This window comes from Silurus meridionalis, chromosome 6, assembly GCF_014805685.1.
Source record: "Silurus meridionalis isolate SWU-2019-XX chromosome 6, ASM1480568v1, whole genome shotgun sequence".
Classification (NCBI taxonomy): domain Eukaryota; kingdom Metazoa; phylum Chordata; class Actinopteri; order Siluriformes; family Siluridae; genus Silurus; species Silurus meridionalis.
In genome coordinates, this window is record NC_060889.1 from 11,541,635 (window position 1) to 11,562,528 (window position 20,894).

At 38.1% G+C, this 20,894-nt stretch overlaps 1 protein-coding gene across 2 annotated transcripts; it reads left to right on the forward strand.

Annotated features, from left to right (window-relative positions):
• Window positions 1-8,080: 8,080 nt before the first annotated feature.
• Window positions 8,081-20,624, forward strand: LOC124388006 (cytochrome P450 7A1). Of its 2 annotated transcripts, none has more exons than XM_046852626.1 (6): window positions 8,081-8,330; window positions 14,324-14,561; window positions 15,608-16,191; window positions 16,286-16,401; window positions 19,056-19,234; window positions 19,414-20,624. In XM_046852626.1, exons 1-6 carry the CDS (start codon window positions 8,257-8,259, stop codon window positions 19,741-19,743), a joined length of 1,521 nt encoding a protein of 506 aa, XP_046708582.1. In that variant the 5' UTR covers window positions 8,081-8,256; the 3' UTR covers window positions 19,744-20,624. The 2 variants fall into 2 exon arrangements, with proteins under 2 accessions (XP_046708582.1, XP_046708581.1); XM_046852625.1 differs by lacking the exon at window positions 8,081-8,330 and adding an exon at window positions 11,977-12,848.
• The last annotated feature ends 270 nt before the right edge of the window (window positions 20,625-20,894 follow it).

Genomic DNA, 20,894 nt, shown 5'->3' on the forward strand with positions numbered 1-20,894 from the left:
GTATTACGGATAAACCCGTATTGCGGATTCCACCCGTATTACGGATTCCACCTGTTTTACGGATCCTACCCGCATTCCGGATCCTACCCGTATTACGGATAATACCCGTATTGCGGATTCCACCTGTTTTACGGATCCTACCCGCATTCCGGATCCTACCCGTATTACGGATAATACCCGTATTGCGGATTCCACCCGCATTCTGGATTCTATCCGTTTTATGGATTCCACCCGTTTTACTGATTATACCCGCTCTCCGGTTCGTACTTATCCTCAAAAATCTTTTTAAAAAATATGTCTAATTTTGTTCGAAATTGTTTGCAGTCATGCACATGTGTAAGTACACCCCATGAAATCTTTCACTAATTTAGACAATATTGGATCTTCAGTGAAACAGTAAGTATAGTTACAGTATAATAAAACAGAAAGAAAACACATTTGTTTTGGCAAACATTTATTTAACAAAATTAATTGAAAAAATAAATATACCCTCTTTATATATCCTATAACTGTCACCAGTCTCTGGCATCTACTGAGATTTTTGCTCAATATAAAATTCCTTCAACTGTGTAATGCTTATAAGGGATAAATTATATCACCTTAAACCAGGGGTGTCAAATTGAAATTCACAGTGGGCCAAAATTAAAAACTGGGACGAAGTCACAGTCAATATTTATTGAAAAATTGACTACATATCTGGAGAGAAGGGAAAACATGCACAATTGCAATGTTGAACCTTTTCATATGTAAACAAACACATGAGAAATTAAATTTGTAATAAAACACACATCAGTGGTATTCCTTTCTTATTATCTCTCTCTCTCTCTCTCTCTCTCTCTCTCTCTATCTATCTATCTATAGCCTTTTAAATTCCTTTTTAATGTAAATCTTTTTTCACAGGCCAACAACAAAACAAACTAATTTCATTAAAATAAAAAAAAAGCAATCTTTCAACCATTAACAGTCCATGCCTTGGAGTAGAATTTATTTTGATTTATTCTGATTGGTTGAAGCCAGATACCTGCATCTCTTCTTAGATGCAAGTGCATCAATGTCTGGGTTTATGCTCTGAGCTGAGGAAATCCTCAGGATTGAGTGAAGGTCATCATCAGTGAGACTCCTGTGTGGTGTTTTGTTCATCTTCGTCAAAGAGAACAGTTGCTCACACAGATATGTGCTGGTGAACATAGAGACCGTTTGAGCAGCTTGGGCACAGAGTTGGTGCAGTGTGTCAGGGAGGAAACATGGAAAATGTGCAACACACACAGAGTCGAACTTTGACTTGAGCGTGTCACTACACTGGAGTTCAATCAGCTCCATTTGCAGGTTGGTTGGTGCGCTTTCCACATCAACCACAAATGGATTACTGAGCAGTTCAAATCTGCATTTCTGGGCTTCAAAGTCGCAAATCGCTGGGTAAATTCAGCGCAGAGTTTTTCAGCGGTCTCAACTGACGCGCCAACGCACTAACAAAGCATTCTGTGAGTTGTGGTATTAGCGGTGTATGCGCTATATACTGTCGGGCCAGCTCTAATACACATTTGTTATGATCTCATGGGCCAAATATAATTACAGGCCGCAGGGAATGAAAGTCAGTAGGAGTAAGACAGTGTACATGTGTGTGAATGAGAGGGAGGGCAGTGGAGTGGTGCGGTTCCTGGGGAAGATGTGGAGAAGGTGGAGGAGTTCAGGTACCTGGGGTCAACAATGCAGAGTAATGAAGAGTGTGTTAGAGAAGTGAAGAAAAGAGTGCAGGCAGGGTGGAGTGGGTGGAGAAGAGTGATAGCAGGAGTGATTTGTGATAGAAGAGTATCTGCGAGAGTGAAAGGGAAAGTTTATAGGATTGTGGTGAGACCTGAGATGTTGTATGGGTTAGAGCAGAGGTGGGAAGTAACGAAGTACAAATACTTCGTTACTGTACTTAAGTAGATTTTTTCGGTATCAGTACTTTACTCCACTATTTATTTTTCACTTTTTACTTTTACTCATTAAATTTTTACACAAATATCTGTACTTTTTACTTCTTACATTTTCAAAACAGACTCGCTACTTTAGTTTTAATCCATTGATTTGGTGAAATATTATTATTTTATTTTCACTGCGTGCCGATTTCAGCCGAACAACCGATTTCCTGTCATTGCGCGTTCAATCCACTGGTGTATAAAGTCCTGACTCTCACTCACCACAGAAGGCAGTAAGAAGTTTGGGGTTAATGTGGATGAGACAGAGGGAGTCAGTGATGTAAACATGACTGAGAACAGACACATTCCTGATCATCATCATCTTTTCTCTGCTTGTGTTCTATATGTGGATCTTCAGCCTGGACACATTCATTAGGTAACAACATTTTTAATTAGTTTTGTATTAATATATATATGTATATATGGCTGTCAAAATTTAAATTATTTTAAACGGCACGAAATTTCCTTTCTTTACATAGATAAAAATATTTTTAATCAGTAAACTTTTGTTTTATTTCTGAGTCTCAAATCAAACACCAAAATCCGCATGATTCTCACAATTTACCCTCTGGGTGGCGTTTTGTGGGTTTTTCCCTCACAATGGCGACACAAACTTAAATTACTGTCTTTATTGATCGTACAGATAAAAACAATACATCATTTAAATCTGTAAAATGTCTATAATTATATATATATATATATATAAATATATATATATATATATATATATATATATATATATATATATATATATATATATATATATATATATATATATATATATATATATATAGGTAGTTGAGTTGAAAGAGGAAGATGTAGAGGACAGGGGGGTATGGAGACGGATGATCCGCTGTGGCAACCCCTAATGGGAGAAGCCGAATAAAGAAGAAGATGAAAAAATCACATTTATTTGGTTTGTATTTATAGATTTTAATTAATTTGAACTATTCTTAATATAAAGTAAAAGAATGAAGCTCTTCACACTAACTCCATTACTGAACATGTGCACGCAGGACAGCCTTTTAAGCAGTATTGCAAGTTTAATTCTAAATATTAAAATGTAAGAAATCATTCTTATTAATAATAAAAAAAAGGCAGATTCTGATGCCCCATCTCATAATCATTTAGTGTTGTTACTGCTAACATTTGTAATTCATTCATCAAGGTTTTTATGGGTTTCAGGTCTCTGCCATAGATTTCAAGTCTCTGTTTGAAACTTACACTTTATTATCTATTATTAAATTGTGATTTTTGTACTCTTATTATGCTTCAATCATAATTTTATTCAATACCTTTGAATCTGAAACTTCACTACATGAGCTGTATAAAACTGTAAACAAAAGTAATTTACTAGCACCATCTAGTGTTGTGATGTTTTACAGGTTGTTGCTGTTGTTGTGATGCTTGCAAGGTTGTGTATGCTGTCAGTTTAAACACACATTAAGAAACTTTCGCCAGATATCTGATTGTGTATTACAGACCTGAGACAGAGCGCAGCTTTTGTTCAAAGTAATTTAGACGTTTATGCAACCATATTAACTGGCAATAGTTATGTAAGATGGAAATGTCAAAGGCACATACAAACAACTATAGGATTTTATTACATTCTGGTTTTACTTTTCTTAACCTTATTGCAATTTCTCTCAGTAAATATTCTGAGGTTTCTGTACAAGCTCTCATTGTGTTTGTGTGGTTTTCCTCATGATTCTCTTAACAATCTCACAAAAACATTCTTCCTGCAAAGCGTCAGCCTCTACATCGAGGTGCAAGCTGCCAGATTCCCCACCGAACCCTCCAAGATAGCCTTCCTAATCTCTCTACTGTCTGGGAAAGCTCTATTCTGGGCCAGTGTGGCGTGGAAAGCCAATAGGGACATCCTCAGCACATACTCCCGTTAGACCAGGCACTTTGTCGATCCTCCCTGGGGATGCCACTCAGTTCTGGAGCTCCACTGTGGGTATTGCTTCGCCTGGGGTCTTTTCTGGGGGAGCCGCTCCGATCCCGAGCCCCACCAAGGCCTTCGCTTCGATCCTGAGCCCCAGAGTCCCACCCAGGGTGTCACTGCACTCCTAAGTTCCCCCGGTGGTCGCCGTGGCACCTTGGAACCCCGCTGAAGGCGCCACTGTGTGAACTTTGGAATTACCTTCTGAGTAATGATGTTATCAGAAACTAATCAAAACTAATCAACAGCTTCTATCAACACCCAGTGTTTGCTCCTGGGCCCCACCGAAGCGTTGCTCCGCCTCCAAGCCCCGACGAGGGCATTACTCTGCCTCAAACGGCCACAGAGGGCGTCCCTCCGCCTCAGACCGCCACAGAGGGCGATAAGGTCCCGATTCTACCTCACTTACTATCGGATCTACTCGTTACCATTAGAGATCTACCAGACTTCCTACCACTATTATTCCCCGTCCTTCCATCCTCCTGGCTCCGCTTCGGAGGAAGTGCTTAAGATAGGTTTGCCTTTAATGGTTCACATTGGCGATCATCCCTAGACTACCCGCATTACGGATTATACCCGCATCACTGATCCTACCCTGCTGCCTATATTGCCAAATATATAAGGACAAACGTTTGTGGACATACGATTTTTTTGTGTTTTTTGAACATCCCATTCCACCCGTTTCACGGATCCTACCCGCATTCCGGATTCCACCCATATTACAAATTCCATCCATATGTTTAAATGTCATATGTTTAGATGTTTAAATTTATTAAAAAATTAAATTTATGGAAAGTCTGCAAAGGATGTCTTTTTTTTTCACCATTAACCATTCAGTTACTATAATTAAGTATTTCATTTTGTTGAAGTAACATATAGCAGTATGTGAAATATGCTATTTGTTTGCAATGATTTAATGTTACCCAAAGAATGCTGCCTGTATTGCCAAATATATAAGGACAAACATTTGTGGACATAGGATTTTTCTGTGTTTTTTAAACACCCCATTCCACATTTAGCCCCTGTTATAAAAAAATCCACTCTACTAATTCATAATGTTTAAAGATGTTTCACTAGATTTTGAACTGTGCTTGTAGAGGTTTGTTTTCATCAGCCACAAGGATGTTAGTAAAGTCAGGTACTGATGTATGGTCAGGAGGCCTGTGTTCAATAGAGTTGAGGTCAGAGCTCTATAGTAGGCAACTCAAGATCTTCAACTCCAAACCATGTAAGCAATATCTTCATCTTCACATTCTGCACAGGGTTATTGTCATGCCAGAACAGATTTGGATCTCCTAGTTCAAGTGAAGGGAAGATTTAATGCTACCACATCCAAAAGACAACTTATACAATTGTGTGCCTCCAACTTTGTGTTAATAGTTTGGGGGAGAACAATATATGGCTGAAAAAGCCAAGTGTTCTAATACTTTTTGAAAAAGTAGAGGACTAGTGTAACCTAAGTGTTAAATAATAGTGCTCTGTCTTTGTTACTGTATGTTTTGTACAAATGTGTGTTGAAAGATGAGAGGAGTGTGTTTGTTTTAGTGTTGGTTACATCATAATTATCATTATTTCAAAGTGGAGGCTTTGAGGCTCTGAGGCAACTACACATGATGCAGTAACTACAGCAGTGGTGGACAGTAACGAAGTAAATGCAATTCGTTACTGTAGTTAAGTAGTTTTTTCGTATTTCAAGTCAAGTCAAGTCAAGAGGCTTTTATTGTCATTTCTACTATACACAGTGGTACACAGTACACAGTAAAAATGAGACAACGTTCCTTCGGAACCCTGGTGCTACTCTAAACAACAACATAAAGCTACAACACAACACAAGCTACATAAAGTGCATCAAGTGCAACCTAGTGCAAACAGTGCAGACAAAAAACAGTAGAGACAGACAACACAAGACAAGACACAAAACCCAAGATAGCGCCGACCAGTAAACCTACTGTATACTTTAATTATACAGTACTGTGTGAGGAAATATTTCCGTTTAGGGAGACTTTTACTATAACTTCACTACATTTCGCGAAATCAGTCATTCCTTTTTTTATTTATGAGTGGATAAAAACTTAACTGGACAAGCAATCCATGAATCAGGGAGTGCGTGCTCCGTTTTAAACTTTGTTTTATTGGCAGTGGCGGATTTAGGCAACATGGGCAGCCGAGTAAAGCGGCATCTTGCCAGGGGGCTGCACGGTCGTGACAATTATTATATCATTTCATGGTGAATGAGCCTGGTCAGGACTCGATATGTGCACCCACCACCTGGAGAAGTTCCCTCACTCATACACTCAGAAAGGAGTGGTGGGGGTTGGGTGACATCACATAAGCCTTCAGGGTTTCCAGTGTGAGAACTGACAAGACATGGAGTGACGTCATGTCATTAAGGAGAGTTAAATCTAAATTAAAATGGATGACGAGAAAGGTCTAAACCCTAATGAGCCTAATTCAATAAAAAGGAGGAATGAAGTATGGGTGAGACGTGAAAAAGCTACAGGTGTGTATGCAGCTCTATCACTCATACCATTATGAGGAAAGTATAGACTTATGCATTTAAAAAAATAGGCGAATAACTGTATATCTCTTGTGCTGTGTTGCCTGCTTTGATTTTATGCACAAAGCAACAATATATTTTTTAGCTTTTATAACATTATAATTTATAGGTCCCATGGTGGTCTAGTGGTTAGAATGCGACACTCTTAACGCTGTGGCCCGGGTTCAATCCCCGGTCAGGAAACCAACCCCAGCCATTAGGGTTGCACAAGCCTTAGTGCCGGTCCCAAGCCCAGATAAATGGGGAGGGTTGCGTTAGGAAGGGCATCCAGCGTAAAACATGTGCCAAATCAAACATGCGGATGGTCCGCTGTGGTGACCCCTAATGGGAGAAGCCGAAAAAAATAACATTATAATTTATAGTATGTAGTTTATCATAATGTGTGTAGCAACAAAACACATTTACAACCAACCTAGTCTAGATAGACTGTAGTTCTGTAAGGGGGGAATCTCCAGTGCAGCTTTAAAGGCTTATTTAAAAGATGTTGTATGTATCTTATGGCTATAATTATCCGAGTTGTATAGTTCTTGGTTTTGAGAATTTTATAAATTGTGCACATTATTTGTTGGGTCATTGCGTGGTTTACCCTGGACCTCATTCAAGACATAACCGCCAGTGCGGGTTGGTGGTATATATTTAGCATGAACGTACAGTTCAGCATCGGTTAAACATCAAGCAGAACATATTCTTCTTCTTCTTCTTCTTCTTCTTCTTCTTCTTCTTTTGGCTGCTCCCATTAGGGTTCGCCACAGCAGATCAAAGGTCTCCATACCACCCTGTCCTCTACATCTGCCTCTTTCACACCAACTACCTGCATGTCCTCCCTCACCACATCTATGAACCTCCTCCTTGGCCTTTCTCTTTTCCTCCTTCCTGGTGGCTCCATCCTCAGCATTCTTCTACTAATATAACTCATGTCACTCCTCTACACATGTCCAAACCATCTCAATCTCACCTCCCTCACCTTGTCACCAAAACGTCCAACATGCGCTGTCCCTCTAATAAACTAATTTCTAATTCTGTCCATCCTCGTCACTCCCAATGAAAACCTTAACAACTTCAGCTCTGCTACCTCCAGCTCCACCTCCTGTCTTTTACTCAATGCCACTGTCTCTAAAACATACAACATTGCAGGTCTCACCACAGTCCTATAAACTTACCCTTTCATTCTTGCAGATACTCTTCTATCACATCAAACTGAACATATTGAGAGTAATAAATAATTTGTGCGTTTTTTTTTTTTTTTTAGTCATTCAAAAGAAAGTGCTGGGCTTATGAAAATTAATTTTATATTAATCAGTGTTTGACTCATTAATATCATTCTATTACTATATGAAAGTGTTAAGAGTAAGATTGGAGTTGATTAAGCAAAGAGTCTAGTGATAATAAAGTGATAATAGGAACATTATAGCCATAATAAACATAGTACTTGGATACTTAAGAACATTTGAAAGCAAAGACTTTTCTACTTTTTTCTCAAGTGAAAGTTTAAATGGTGCACTTTTACTGGAGTAATATTTTACCTTGTGTATCTCTACTTTTAATCAACTACATGCTTTGTGTACTTCGTCCACCACTGAACTACAGTTAGCAGGAGAAGCTTGTAGAGGGTAAAAGACAATTGTTTGCCTCCGGGTTTGTGGAGCTGCACATATGGCTGTGATATCGTGCGATATAAAGCGCCACCTACTGTGAGTTGGAGTGATCCCAAAGTGAGGAAAAACAGCCAGATGGAACGGAACAAGCAAGAAGCGAAACGGAACATGCGAATGGGGGTGAAACAGAGTTGAGGCATGGCTACATGGATTCTAGTTGCCTTTCTCCTTGTCGGTGTGTGTTTTCTGTTATCTAGAGGGTCGAGGACAAGGTAAGCTTTCAGCTCTTTCTTATAAAAGTAAAAGAAAAAAGAGGTGAAAGCTCAAAGTACTATCAAACATTAGCGTTTGTAACATTGTAGCATTAGGGATTCTCGTGTGTGTGTGTGTGTGTGTGTGTGTGTGTGTGTGTGTGTGTGTGTGTGTGTGTGTTTTCACTGCTTTCGACTGACTGCGAATTCAATATCTGATTTATTTATTCAAATATGATGTGTGTGTGTGATGAATGAGGAAAATGAAAGGGAAGGTTGGATGATGTGGAGATGGTGAAGCAGGAAGTGGATAGGATTAGTAAGGATGAAGTGAGTTTAGCGATTAAGAGAATGAAGAGTGGAAAGTTGGTTGGACCAGATGACATACCGGTAGAAGCATGGAGATGTTTAGGAGAGATGGGAGTGGAGTTTTTAACCAGATTGTTTAATAAGATTCTGGAAGGTGAGAGGATGTCTGAGGAATGGAGGAGTTTGCTGGTAACGATCTTTAAGAGTAAAGGAAGTTTGTGCAGTAACTACAGGGGAATAAAGTTGATCAGTCACACCATGAAGTTATGGGAAAGAGTAGTGGAAGCCAGGCTGAGAGAAGAGGTGACCATCTGTGAGCAACAGTATGGTTTCATGGCGAGGAAGAGCACCACAGATGCATTATTTTCTTTGAGAATGTTGATGAAGAAGTATAGAGAAGGTCAGAAGGATTGCATTGTGTGTTTGTGGATTTAAAGGGTACGGCAGGGTGGCCTAGGCAAAATGTATTTTGAAGGCCCCCCAGCCTACTTCCACATTCCAGAATAAATTAAAAGCACTTAAATCAAATATAATCTCTTACCTTTTTATTCATACAAAACATGATTTGATAACGTCTTTTGCATTACTTTGAAATGGTAACTTTGGTTAGTTTAAGGTTTTGATTTTCTTATAAATGACTAAAAATTTTGCCTGCTCTATACAGTAACATTGGGTAAAATTTAATTTTTCTAACTGGATATGGACATAATTTCCCCCTCCCCCCTACTAAAGCAATATAGACTATAGATATAGTAAGATAGATAATATTATGTATTGCATTTAAATCCCCGAAATATGCACTATATAACCAAATCAACAGTGGATGTGAAAGAGACAAACTATAAAACAGACTATTAAAAAGAAACAAAAGTTAACTTCAGTTGTATTTGTATGCTTAAATTGTATTTATTCTGTAAATACAACATGACAATTTATTTAAAAATAGGCTATTATGATAGATATACAGACAGTTCAGGCTCTTTTTTGAAATAATCAGAATCAGAAATCAGAATCAGAATCAGAAATAATTCTTAATTGCTTATACACACAAGGAAATTGTCTTGGCGTCAGGCATTTCCAGTGCAGGAGAAAGGAGACATAGTGTAACAGAATAGTAAACCAGACAGTTAAATAATGCAATATATACAGAGTAAAAATATTGTTTGGAATGTACAGATGTTATTTACAACTGTGCAGTTTACAAATGAACCATTGGATTCTATGTATAAATGTGTAGTTATGAGTAATTTCATTGTTCAGGCTGAGAATAGCCTGCAGAAAAAAACTGTTTTTGTGCCTGGCTGGTTTTCTGTGCTCTGTAGCACCGACCAGAGGGCAACAGTTCGAAGAGAGAGTGGGCTGGGTGTGTGGGGTCCAAAGTGATTTTCTTAGCCTTTTTTACCACTCTGAATGCCTAAAGATATTGAAGATTGGGCAGTGGGGCACCCATAATCCTCTCATCAGTGAATGGAGGTGGAGGGAGGAAGGGGGGTTGCAAGGGGGGTGTATGTGTGAAGTGCAGATCAGAGGGGGTGGCGGGTGTTAGACTGGGCTTTTCAAACCGACAGTAGAACACAATCAGATCTTCAGCCAGTTGTGGATTCTCCACAGACTGAGCGTGGTGGTGTCTTGTACTTGGCGATGTACCTCAGACCAGTCCATACTGATGCTGGGTCGTTGGCTGAAAACTGTTTTTTCAGCTTTTCAGAGTTGTTTTGTTTTTACCCAATCTAATCTCTTTGTTAGTCTGTTCTTGGTCTGCTTATACAAGATTTTATCCCCAATTCTGTAAGCATTCTCTTTGGCATGACGAAACTGTTTCAGTTTCCCAGTAAACCACGGTTTGATTGAATGATACGAATGAACTGGTAGGGTGCACATATCCTCACAGAAACTAATGTATTACGTTACAGTCTCCCGTGAGCTCGTCCAGATCAACGGGTAAAAAGGTATACAGTTTATAAATAGTGCCTCTAGATTAGACTGGCTTCACTCAGCCAGGCTTCAGTAAAGCACAATGCAGCAGAGTTTGAAAAGTCCTTGTTGGTGCGGGTGGGGAAAAGTTCATTCATATGGTTAGGAAGCGAACGGACATTCGCGAGATGAATGCTTGGGAGCGCAGGTCAAAATTCACGCTCACGGGCAGGCTTCCCTCTTTTGCGTCTGTACACATGTTTGAACAGCAGCGCTGTTGTTACGGTTACAGAGGCCCCCATCCAAGCCCAAGGCCCTAGGCAATTGCCTGCTGTGCCAATAGCTAGCGGCGTCCCTGGTGCCGAGAGAGGAGTTGTGGTATTGTATGAGGAAGTCTGGTGTGGCAGAAGTATGTGAGGGTGGTGAAGGACATGTATGAGGACTGTGTTGTCTTTGATCATTTCCCAATACATGAATTTCCCAGTCACGATAGAGTCAATATCTGCTCTAAAGAGTGGAAATCCCCTCCAATTTTTACCAGCATGTATAATAAAGTACTTTAGACAGTTGCACAGTTAAACTTCATACTGGGCAGCTAATATACAGTGGTGTGAAAAAGTGTTTGCCCCTTCCTGATTTTTATTTATTTTATTTTTTTATGTTTGTCACACTTTAATGTTTCAGACCATCAAACTAATTTAAATATTAGTAAAAGATAACACAAGTGAACACAACATGCAGTTTTTAAATGAAGGTTTTTTATTATTATTGAGGGAAAACAACATCCAATACTACATGGCCCTGTGTGAAAAAGTGTTTGCCCCCACTGTTAAAACGCCTGAGTTGAATTTCTCTAGCCACACCCAGGCCTGATTACTGCCACACCTGTTCTCAATCAAGAAATCTCTTAAATAGGACCTGCCTGATAAAGTGAAGTAGACCAAAAGATCCTCAAAAGCTAGACGTCGTGCTGAGATCCAAAGAAATTCAGAAACAAATGAGAAAGAAAGTAATTGAGCTCTATCAGTCTGGAAAAGGTTATAAAGCCATTTCTAAAGCTTTGGGACTCCAGTGAATCACAGTGAGAGGCGGTATTCACAAATAGCGAAAACATGGAACACTGGAGAACTTTCCCAGAAGTGGCCGGCTGGCAAAATTACCCCAAGAGCACAGCGACGACTCATCCAAGAGGTTACAAAAGACCCCACAACAACATCCAAAGAACTGCAGGCCTTGCTTGCCTCAGTGAAGGTCAGTGTTCATGACTCCACCATAAGAAAGAGACTGGGCAGAAATGGTCTGCATGGCAGAGTTACAAGACGAAAACCGCTGCTGAGCAAAAAGAAAATAAAGGCTTTTCTCAGTTTTGCCAGAAAAATTCTTGATGATCCACAAGACTTTTGGGAAAATACTCTGTGGACTGAAAGTTGAACTTTCTGGAAATTGTGTGTGTCATTACCTCTGGCGTAACACCGCATTTCAGAAAAAAACATCATACCAACAGTATGTCATATAAAGACACATGAAGTGAGATAAAAGGAAAAAAAAGACGAGGGTCAAGCAATCATTAAACATGACTAGTTAAGGCAAAATCAAAGCTGTTTGTAAAACAGGACAGTGTTTATGAAGTGAGACAGCATTAAATCAAAGGCTTGTTATATGTTAGAGGAATTGTGAGCGTATACTTTGCATAGTTATTATAAAAGAAAGAACAAAACAATAAGAAACTACACAAAAGAAACTTGTGTTTCCTGCTCTGAGACCGGGTTGTATGGAACAAAAATAATAAATCAATAGTAATACATAAAAAAATTTATGTAGATCAAATACAGAGGGCAGTCCACATGCATAATCCTTCCAATTAATACAAAAGAGCAATGTTTATGTCCTCTACAAGTGTCCCCAACCTTGTACAGGACAAATAGTATAAATATGTGAAATCAGTCTACATTGTCTGTGCGTTTTTTTAATCTGCAAGTCCACATGGTTTGGTTCTATTGGGAGTGTTTATAATACTGTTTCTTTAAGAATCAGAAGCACAGCTTCCACTCAGTCTTAAAGAAATAAGACATGTATAGACATATGTCTTTCATTACAGCTTATTTGAAAGACTGAGGCAGCTACATGTGATGCAGGAGGAGCTTGTAGAGGGTTAAAAAAATAAGAGCCAGACAGGACCGAAGTAAAAGGAGCGAACAGGGAATAGAAAGTGGCAGCAAACGCACAGAGCTTAGGCATGGCTACATGGATTCTCGTTGCCTTTCTCGTCATCGGTGTGTCGTTCCTGTTATTGAAAGCTTGTGGGTCAAGGACAAGGTTTGTTCTTGAGAACACATTTTAGACATAAAAAACGACAAAGCAGGAAAAATGAGCATGAGATTTTTGTGTGTTTTTACTCCTGCTAAACAAATGTCACTGTTTCTTTAAAAAAAAAAATCTGTTTACCTACTAATATGTTTGCTTAAGTATATTGAGTATTGCTAAGGAAATCTGTTTACATCAGATTATTCAAGTTGTGCTGTGAAATGCAGGTTGGGAAGGGACGGCTGTTTTGAACTTTGTAACTGTGTAATCTGCTTTCTTGAGCGATCATATTTCGAATTTTTGATATGTGATAGATGTGAACTTGCTGCTATCCTTCAGTGTGTCTGGTAAAATGTATGACTAAATATCCATCCACACTGTTTCAAATATTACACAAAGACATTTGGATACAATTAATTGCGAGCGTGAGCTCAGCGAAAGCTGGAATTCATCATGAGAAAACACTCCTCAGTGGCTTCTTAGTCATGTTACTGAAAACTGTTTACTGAAAACTGTATATTTTTTCAGTTGTATATTATTAATACATTATTTCATTTAATTGATTACATTATATAGGTGCATTATCTAGTTAATTATATTCTATTTTTTTCATAGTGCCTGTCAAAAATAATCGCTTTAGAGACACATGCATGGTCTTTCTGTTTATGTGCCGCAAAGTAGATAAAAGGCAAAAATGTGCAAGTACTGGAAAGTGAATGACTGGAAAGGTTCTGCAGACAGACGAGTCCAATTATTTTTTTAAACAGAAGAACATATGTAAGGCAGTGTACAGGAGAGATGTTATCAGACTGCATCACACCCCCCCAGTCAAACGTGGAGGTGGAAACTTAATGGGTTGGAGATGTTTTGGAGCAGGGAAGGTTGGAGAATATTTGGGATGAAAAGGAATTCTGAACCAACATGGCTACCATTCCATACTCCAACACCATGCAATTCTACACTGCAGATCATTGGAACCATCTTCACCATTGAAGACTGGTGGTAGCTTAATGGTAGCTTCGTGGTTAACGCATTGGAATTTGCATTTGATGGTCCTGAGTTCAAAATCCCAGCGATACCCAAGCTGCCACTCCTTGGGCCGTGAGAAAAAGCCCTTAACCGATTAGATGCTCTGTTGACGTAAGCCAAATGCTGTTAATGTAAATTCAATAAGACAGTGACACGTAGCATATGTCTAGGCTCTGTGAATGTTATTAGGAAAGCAAACAATTGGCTGGAGTGTTATCTATCTATTACTTTTTTGTTTGGAGAAACTAACTGTACGGATACCAAGAGTGTGTAAAGCAGTTATTCATGCTGAGAATTTGTAAACTATTACTCAGTGTGTTGCATATAAACAAAAGGAACAGGCATGTGTCTCTCCAAAATGAGAAAAGTTTCCAAACTTCTGTCAGGCACTGTACATTTTTTTTTTAAACTTAAAAAAATGTGTTATTTTAATTATTAATGTATGTCTGTGTATACAGGCGAGCAAAAGAACCTCCGCTGGTGAAAGGATGGCCTTATTTTGGTGTAATTCTGGACTATGGAAAAAACCCACTGGCCTTCCTGCAAGCAATGCGACAAAAGCATGGAGACATTTTTACATGCCAGCTTGCAGGGAAGCACTTCACCTTCGTCACAGATCCTTTCTCCTTTTCTGCAGTGATGCGCCAGGGGAAGAACCTCGACTTTCACAAATTCGCCATGGGTTTCTCTCAGCGGGTAAGGCAGGCAGGCAGACAGACAGACAGACAGACAGACAGACAGACAGACAGATAGATAGATAGATAGATGTGCAAAATGCAGCAATCGTGCAAATAGTGCAGATAAATATGTAGCATATTTATATATGTATATATGTTATATACATGTACAGTGAATAAATATAAAGGCTATAACAGTGCAGAGATGTGTGGACATCATTAAGAAGTACAGACAAATGGTTCTAAGGCTATGGCATTGAAGAGGAATGTTCAGAAGTGAAAGGTTATAAGATTATGGCATTTAGGAAATGTGCAAGCTGAATAAACAGTCTTTATATATATATATATATATATATATATATATATATATATATATATATATATATATATATATCACACACACACACATTATATAAACATATAAATGAATGTGAAATGTTGGGCAAAATGTACAGTAGGGATGTAAAGATACATATAGACAAAAATTAGTGCAGAGGTAAAGAGGAGTAAAAAAGATATACTATGTGATATGTACATGTATAGTACAGAGGTTATATACAGTGTTTTGTTTTGTGTTTTATTTTGTTTTTAAGTTTGTTTTTTTAGTAAAGGGGCATTGCAGAAATCGAAAAACGCTCGAATGAGTAGTTCTTTGTGCCTCTGTTGAAATGATTTCCTCCACAAGTTAATTATGACCTTGAATGACATCATGCACGTGTCATCTTTCACTGAACTTTTACCAAAATATTGTGCCGTCGAAAATTATTAAAGAAGGATTACCAGAATCTTCACCCCTGCTTTGAGAGGTGCTTAACAAGTGGTTCTGTGGAAATACGTCCTATGACCTAGCTTGTTTCTTATTTGGAAAAAGTATTTTGATCCCAGTGTGTCAGGGGTTATTTCCAATTGTCTAGACTAATACAAGCACAAGTGATTAGTTAACTGTGCCAGATACTAGATTAGATGGATTTATATAGATTTATCTAGACACTAGATATTAGGTATACTAGATATTTCAGTTAAGTGTATATGTTTTCTTCCTTCCTTCAAATACCTCTTTTTCAGGTGTTTGGTCATTGTGACTTTACATCTTCGCTTTACACCGAAGCCTACCGAGAAGTGCACTCGCTCTTCATTCAAACGCTACAAGGTCCATCTCTTCAGAGACTAAGCCAGAACATGCTTGGTAATCTACAAACTGCTTTCCAGCACTGCAAGCCAAGTGGGAATGGCTGGAAAGAGGACGGTTTACAGTGCTTTACCACGCGCATCATGTTTGAGGCCGGATTTGTCACACTCTTTGGGAAGCAGGCAGGGCTTCTTCAGCCGGAGGGAACAGGATCTGTTGGGCATAAGGTGAAGGAGGATTTCTTGGAATTTGACGGGGCTTTTCCTGCCCTGGCGGCTGGCATTCCTATTGCGCTGTGCAGGCGTGCATGGAGGGCGAGAGAAGCATTAGCGAAGAAGCTGCTGCACGGGGAACTCCATCACAGGATGTGCATCTCGGATCTGATTCAGCGCAGGATGGATGCCTTCGATCGCATGCACCTGAACGAGACAGAAAAAGCACGCACAAACGTATGCATGCTCTGGGCTTCACAGGCCAACACTTTGCCTGCTGCTTTTTGGAGTCTCTACTATACACTGAGGTAGTAAACACAGTGTACTGGCAAGGGATCACATGACACATTCAAAGCATGTCTGTTTGTTTGCATTGATTTTCGTGTGTATTTTGTTTCTCAGAACTCCAGAAGCTTTTGCTGCAGCTTATAAAGAGGTTGAGCTGATCATGGCTCAGTTACCAAATGACACACCAATCAGCCTGTCCAAAGAGCAGCTGGAATCCATGACTGTACTCGGTAGGTCTTATTACTGATTACACTTTTATACAAACATTATTTTTTGCAATACAATCAATCAAGACATCAAAAACAGCTTTGTGACATCTGCAGTATAGGACACCATTAACATTGTGTGGAACAACATTGGAATGAACATGTATAAAATGCCTTTTCTAAAAAAGAAAATCCCTCGCCCAAAATATATGAAGGAAACATGATACCTTGTTAATCTAAGTAGGGTATATTAAATATAATTATAGTGTAGTTACATAGATGCACACTTATTACAGTTTTTGGAATTTTACAACAGAACAAGGATGTTGTGCATGAGACTGTTTCACTTTAGAATGCTTGAAACTTGTAAAAGGATTTTATCGGTGTATGTTTTATTGATAAAAACAGTCTTGCAACCTGGGACTATGCTGGAATACTAAGCAAAGCTTAGAAAGCATTAGCACAGACTGACTCGCTCTGTCGTATTTCTGTAATGGGAAGGGAAACTGCTAAAAATATAAATTGATGATTTGGATAAAATGTACTTTTAATGTGTGTGCAGAATTTCTATATGTAAAAAAAGACATAGACGGTTTTTGCTTTACATCGTATGAGAAGCCACAATCATTTAATCTGTATAATACATGAGTTATGGGAAAAGAGACATCAACAAGTCTATACTTGAATAAAAGGACGTTAAGAATTAGTAGATGGTGCAGAATAATGGTGGTGATATTATCAGCAGAACAGTTCACATTCAAACCAAATGCCCCAGCATTCTCCCTTTGAGAATTTTTAAACTCTTCGCTGCAGTCGTAGAACAAAATATGAAGGACAGAAACCTGAAGGAAAAGGAATAGTAGATGACACTGATGTTCCTAATAGTTTTAAACTATACTGTATATAGAGCACTTGCACTGAACAAACATGGAACAAAAAACACAGACTGTTTTAGTCAGTTTCAGCTTGTGAAAGCTTGTGATCATCCATTAAACGGTTAGTTTAGTACTCAGTTACTCTTATAGCTAGGACCAGGTTTATATTAACAGCTTTGTAACACTTAGTATTTCCACTACAATTGCTATTACAAAACATGAGCCGTTAAGCATCAAAACCAATGGCAAATGGTTTCCATTACATAGTGGTCTTATGAACATTATTAAATTATTGTCATCAAACTTTTAAACCATTTTAAAATCACATTTTTTAATTTTTAGACCATTTTAGAATCCTCTGGAATCTGAATGCTTAATAATATCTTATACGTTCCTAATGGTGTCCAAAATGTGGCCCAATTATAGCTAGTTGGTTCTTATCATCTAGCTAAAACATGAAAGCATGAATAAAAGGCAACGTATTACCAGTACAGACACAGTCTCTACACCATTACATTTTTCATTAAAACCTTTACAATTCCCACTAAAACATTTGTTTCTATTAGGGTTTCTATAGTTTTTTTTCAGCAGGGTGACAGCACTGACAGATCCATGTAGACTTTCTGCAGGTTTATCCCAAAAGTAAAGTAGAAGATTTAAAGGGAAGGCCATCTCTAATTTTTTGCATTTTGCTGCAGTCTTTGGTTGTTTTTCTGCCTTTTTTCAATTTCTTTTCATTGCTAAACTACATGTTTCACACATCAGTTTGGCTGGCCCATTTATTTAGGAAACTGCAGTGATCTAATAGAGAACTAATTATGTATTTAAGGGACTAAGAGATATAATACCCGGGACTTTATGGAGTCAGTTTAAAGTAGGGATGCACCGAATATTCGGCCACCGAAAGACTTTGATCACCGAAAAAACACGGCCGAAACAGTTTGTTGTGATGACGCAAACAGAAACCGCGGCCTGCACGTGCTTGTCGGTGTGGACGTATTTCAGTATATCTGAGAAAGACCCACGGATAGCGATTTGCAAAACATGTAATCGCGAAATTTCAAGAGGAGGTGTGTCTGCAAAGACTTTCTCCACGTCGGGTTTAATTTATCACCTGAAACCCAAACATCCCGATCGCTATACTGAATAGGAGAGGAACGCGGCACAGAAAAGCAAAACCCCTCCGAGCATGCGCACTCCGTCTGTGGCGGACGTTTTTGAAAAGGCAGGACGTTTCCCAGTGATATTGTTGTATTGTTGTGTCTTTAAGCAGTTGCACTTGTTCTGAATGCACTTTGTTTTTATGAAAGAACATATTTAATTTTACAACCTTTCAGCAGGCCAGAGGGCCTGTACATTATTATTTAATGTACACGAGTGCATTTAAGTTAAACATTTAAGTTTGAATTTTAATTAATTTTATCCTGTGCATTGTTGCAATGTGCTATAAATAAATATTTTCATAATTTGTAATTTTAAATACCTTGATTTTAGAAAGGTTAGTACACAGTCACAGCCATAAATGCAATGGTAATAATAATTGGCATAATTTCTTTCGGTGTTTCTGTTTTCGGCCTTGCTTTCCTCTTCTTCGGTATTCGGTTTCGGCCAAGAATTTTCATTTCGGTGCATCCCTAGTATAAAGGTTTTGGTATAACCCTCTATTCCATCATGTAACCCAAACTGTTAGCAAAATACCGTCATACATAATGTAGTGACTCAGCAGTTATTTGATGTTGATATCGAATATCATATTTTTACAGAAACCTATACATAACCTATTAATGTGGATTCCCTTTGCAGAGAGTATCATCAGGGAAGCTTTGCGTCTATCGAGCGCTTCTATTATGATCCGACTGGCAAGCGATGACTTCATTCTGACAATGGACTCAGGTCAAGAGGCAGCTATTAGGAAAGGAGATTACATTGCACTCTACCCCCGACTTATACACTTAGACCCTGACATCTACCCGAACCCAATGGTAAATATTTTGAATAGCATAACTTTCAAATAAAAGTACTAGATTACTTATTAAATCACAGTGTATCATCTTCATTCAGTGATATTGCAGCTGCTGTTATTCTGCTGTATGGGTCTTAATGAAAAGCTACACTTTTGTGCTGTATTATAGGTGGTCATGAATTTTTTTTTTTAATGCAGGAGTTCATGTATAACCGTTTCTTGGATAAGAATGGTGAAAGGCGGAGCCAGTTTTACAAAAATGGCCGACAGGTGAAGCACTACCTTGTGCCGTTTGGTTCCGGTGCCAGTGAGTGTCCGGGTCGTTTCTTCGCAATGAATGAGATAAAGTTATTTCTCATGGTGGTACTCTGGCACTACGACTTGCAACTCAATGAGCCTCAAGGCACACTGTCGCCTGACCGTACCCGTGCTGGCCTTGGCATCCTGCCACCGTCACAAGATGTATTGCTCCAATACAGAATAAGAGCAGACAGGTACATGGAGAGATCCAGGGAGAAAGAATTCTAATGATTACTGTGTAGGTCGGAAAAAGAAAACATGCCATGTGTTAAGCCAAAACAATGTGAAAGAACACTAATTTAAAAACACATCTAAATTTCTTTTTATAATCAGCACAAGTGTCTTCTTTATTCGGTAGACCTACTCTGTGACTATGCACAAGAAAAAGCTGCCAAAGCTTTAACTATTGCTTTAACTCTAAACTAAAGCACATTGCATTTAAAATAAAGTGTCTGAAAGTAAAAAATATCGTATGTTCTGAAGGTAGTTGATGATGGATTTAATGGTAATAATAATTATGATGGATAAAGTAACTACAATTTAACATAATGGTGTCCTCTATTTACTTTTTATTTACAGATTTGGCCATTAATACCAAAATATGTTAATTATTAGGCACAGTAAAGTAGCTGCACATAATTAAGTGTGTACTTAAGTGAGTGTACATTGAATGAATGTTTGTTTAATAATGTACAAATGTGTTTCTGGGTTTTTCTGTATTTAGAAATTTTAGCCCTTTACTGATTGTTCATATATTCTATAGAGTCTGTTTGCAATTTTAGTCCTTATGATTCTGCAATGTGAACTATTGTATTTATATTACTCTATGTTACTGTATATTGATCATGTAAGTGTATATTTACTACGGTTTACCTTCTGATTAAATTGGTATTTATATGTCCTATTTTTTTTTTTTTTTTGCAAAAATAAACTTTTATTTTAATATTTTAATGTATTCATAAAATGTAGGGTTTGGCCTTCTAGGCAGCCAGCATCAGTTTTTTTGAATGGCAGTCAATATCAAAAGCTGAAGAGAATTTACTCATATGGAAAAAATTGAGTAATGATTGTACACACAGCGAGTTTACAAATAAAAATACATAATATAATTCATAGCTTCGACAACTTAACCCTCACATTGTACTTAAACATAATCTGCTTTTCTCTCCGCTACTGTATATAGAACTATTTCAGTATTCCTTCAGCGTTAGTATGAATTTTGGACACCTTAACAGGTTAAGTGTCTAGATCATTTTCATGCTCTTAAGCTATTAGAAATAATTTCTACCTCACCGTCTCATAATGCACTCTGATTGTGTATATATATATATATATATATATATATATATATATATATATATATATATATATATACATAT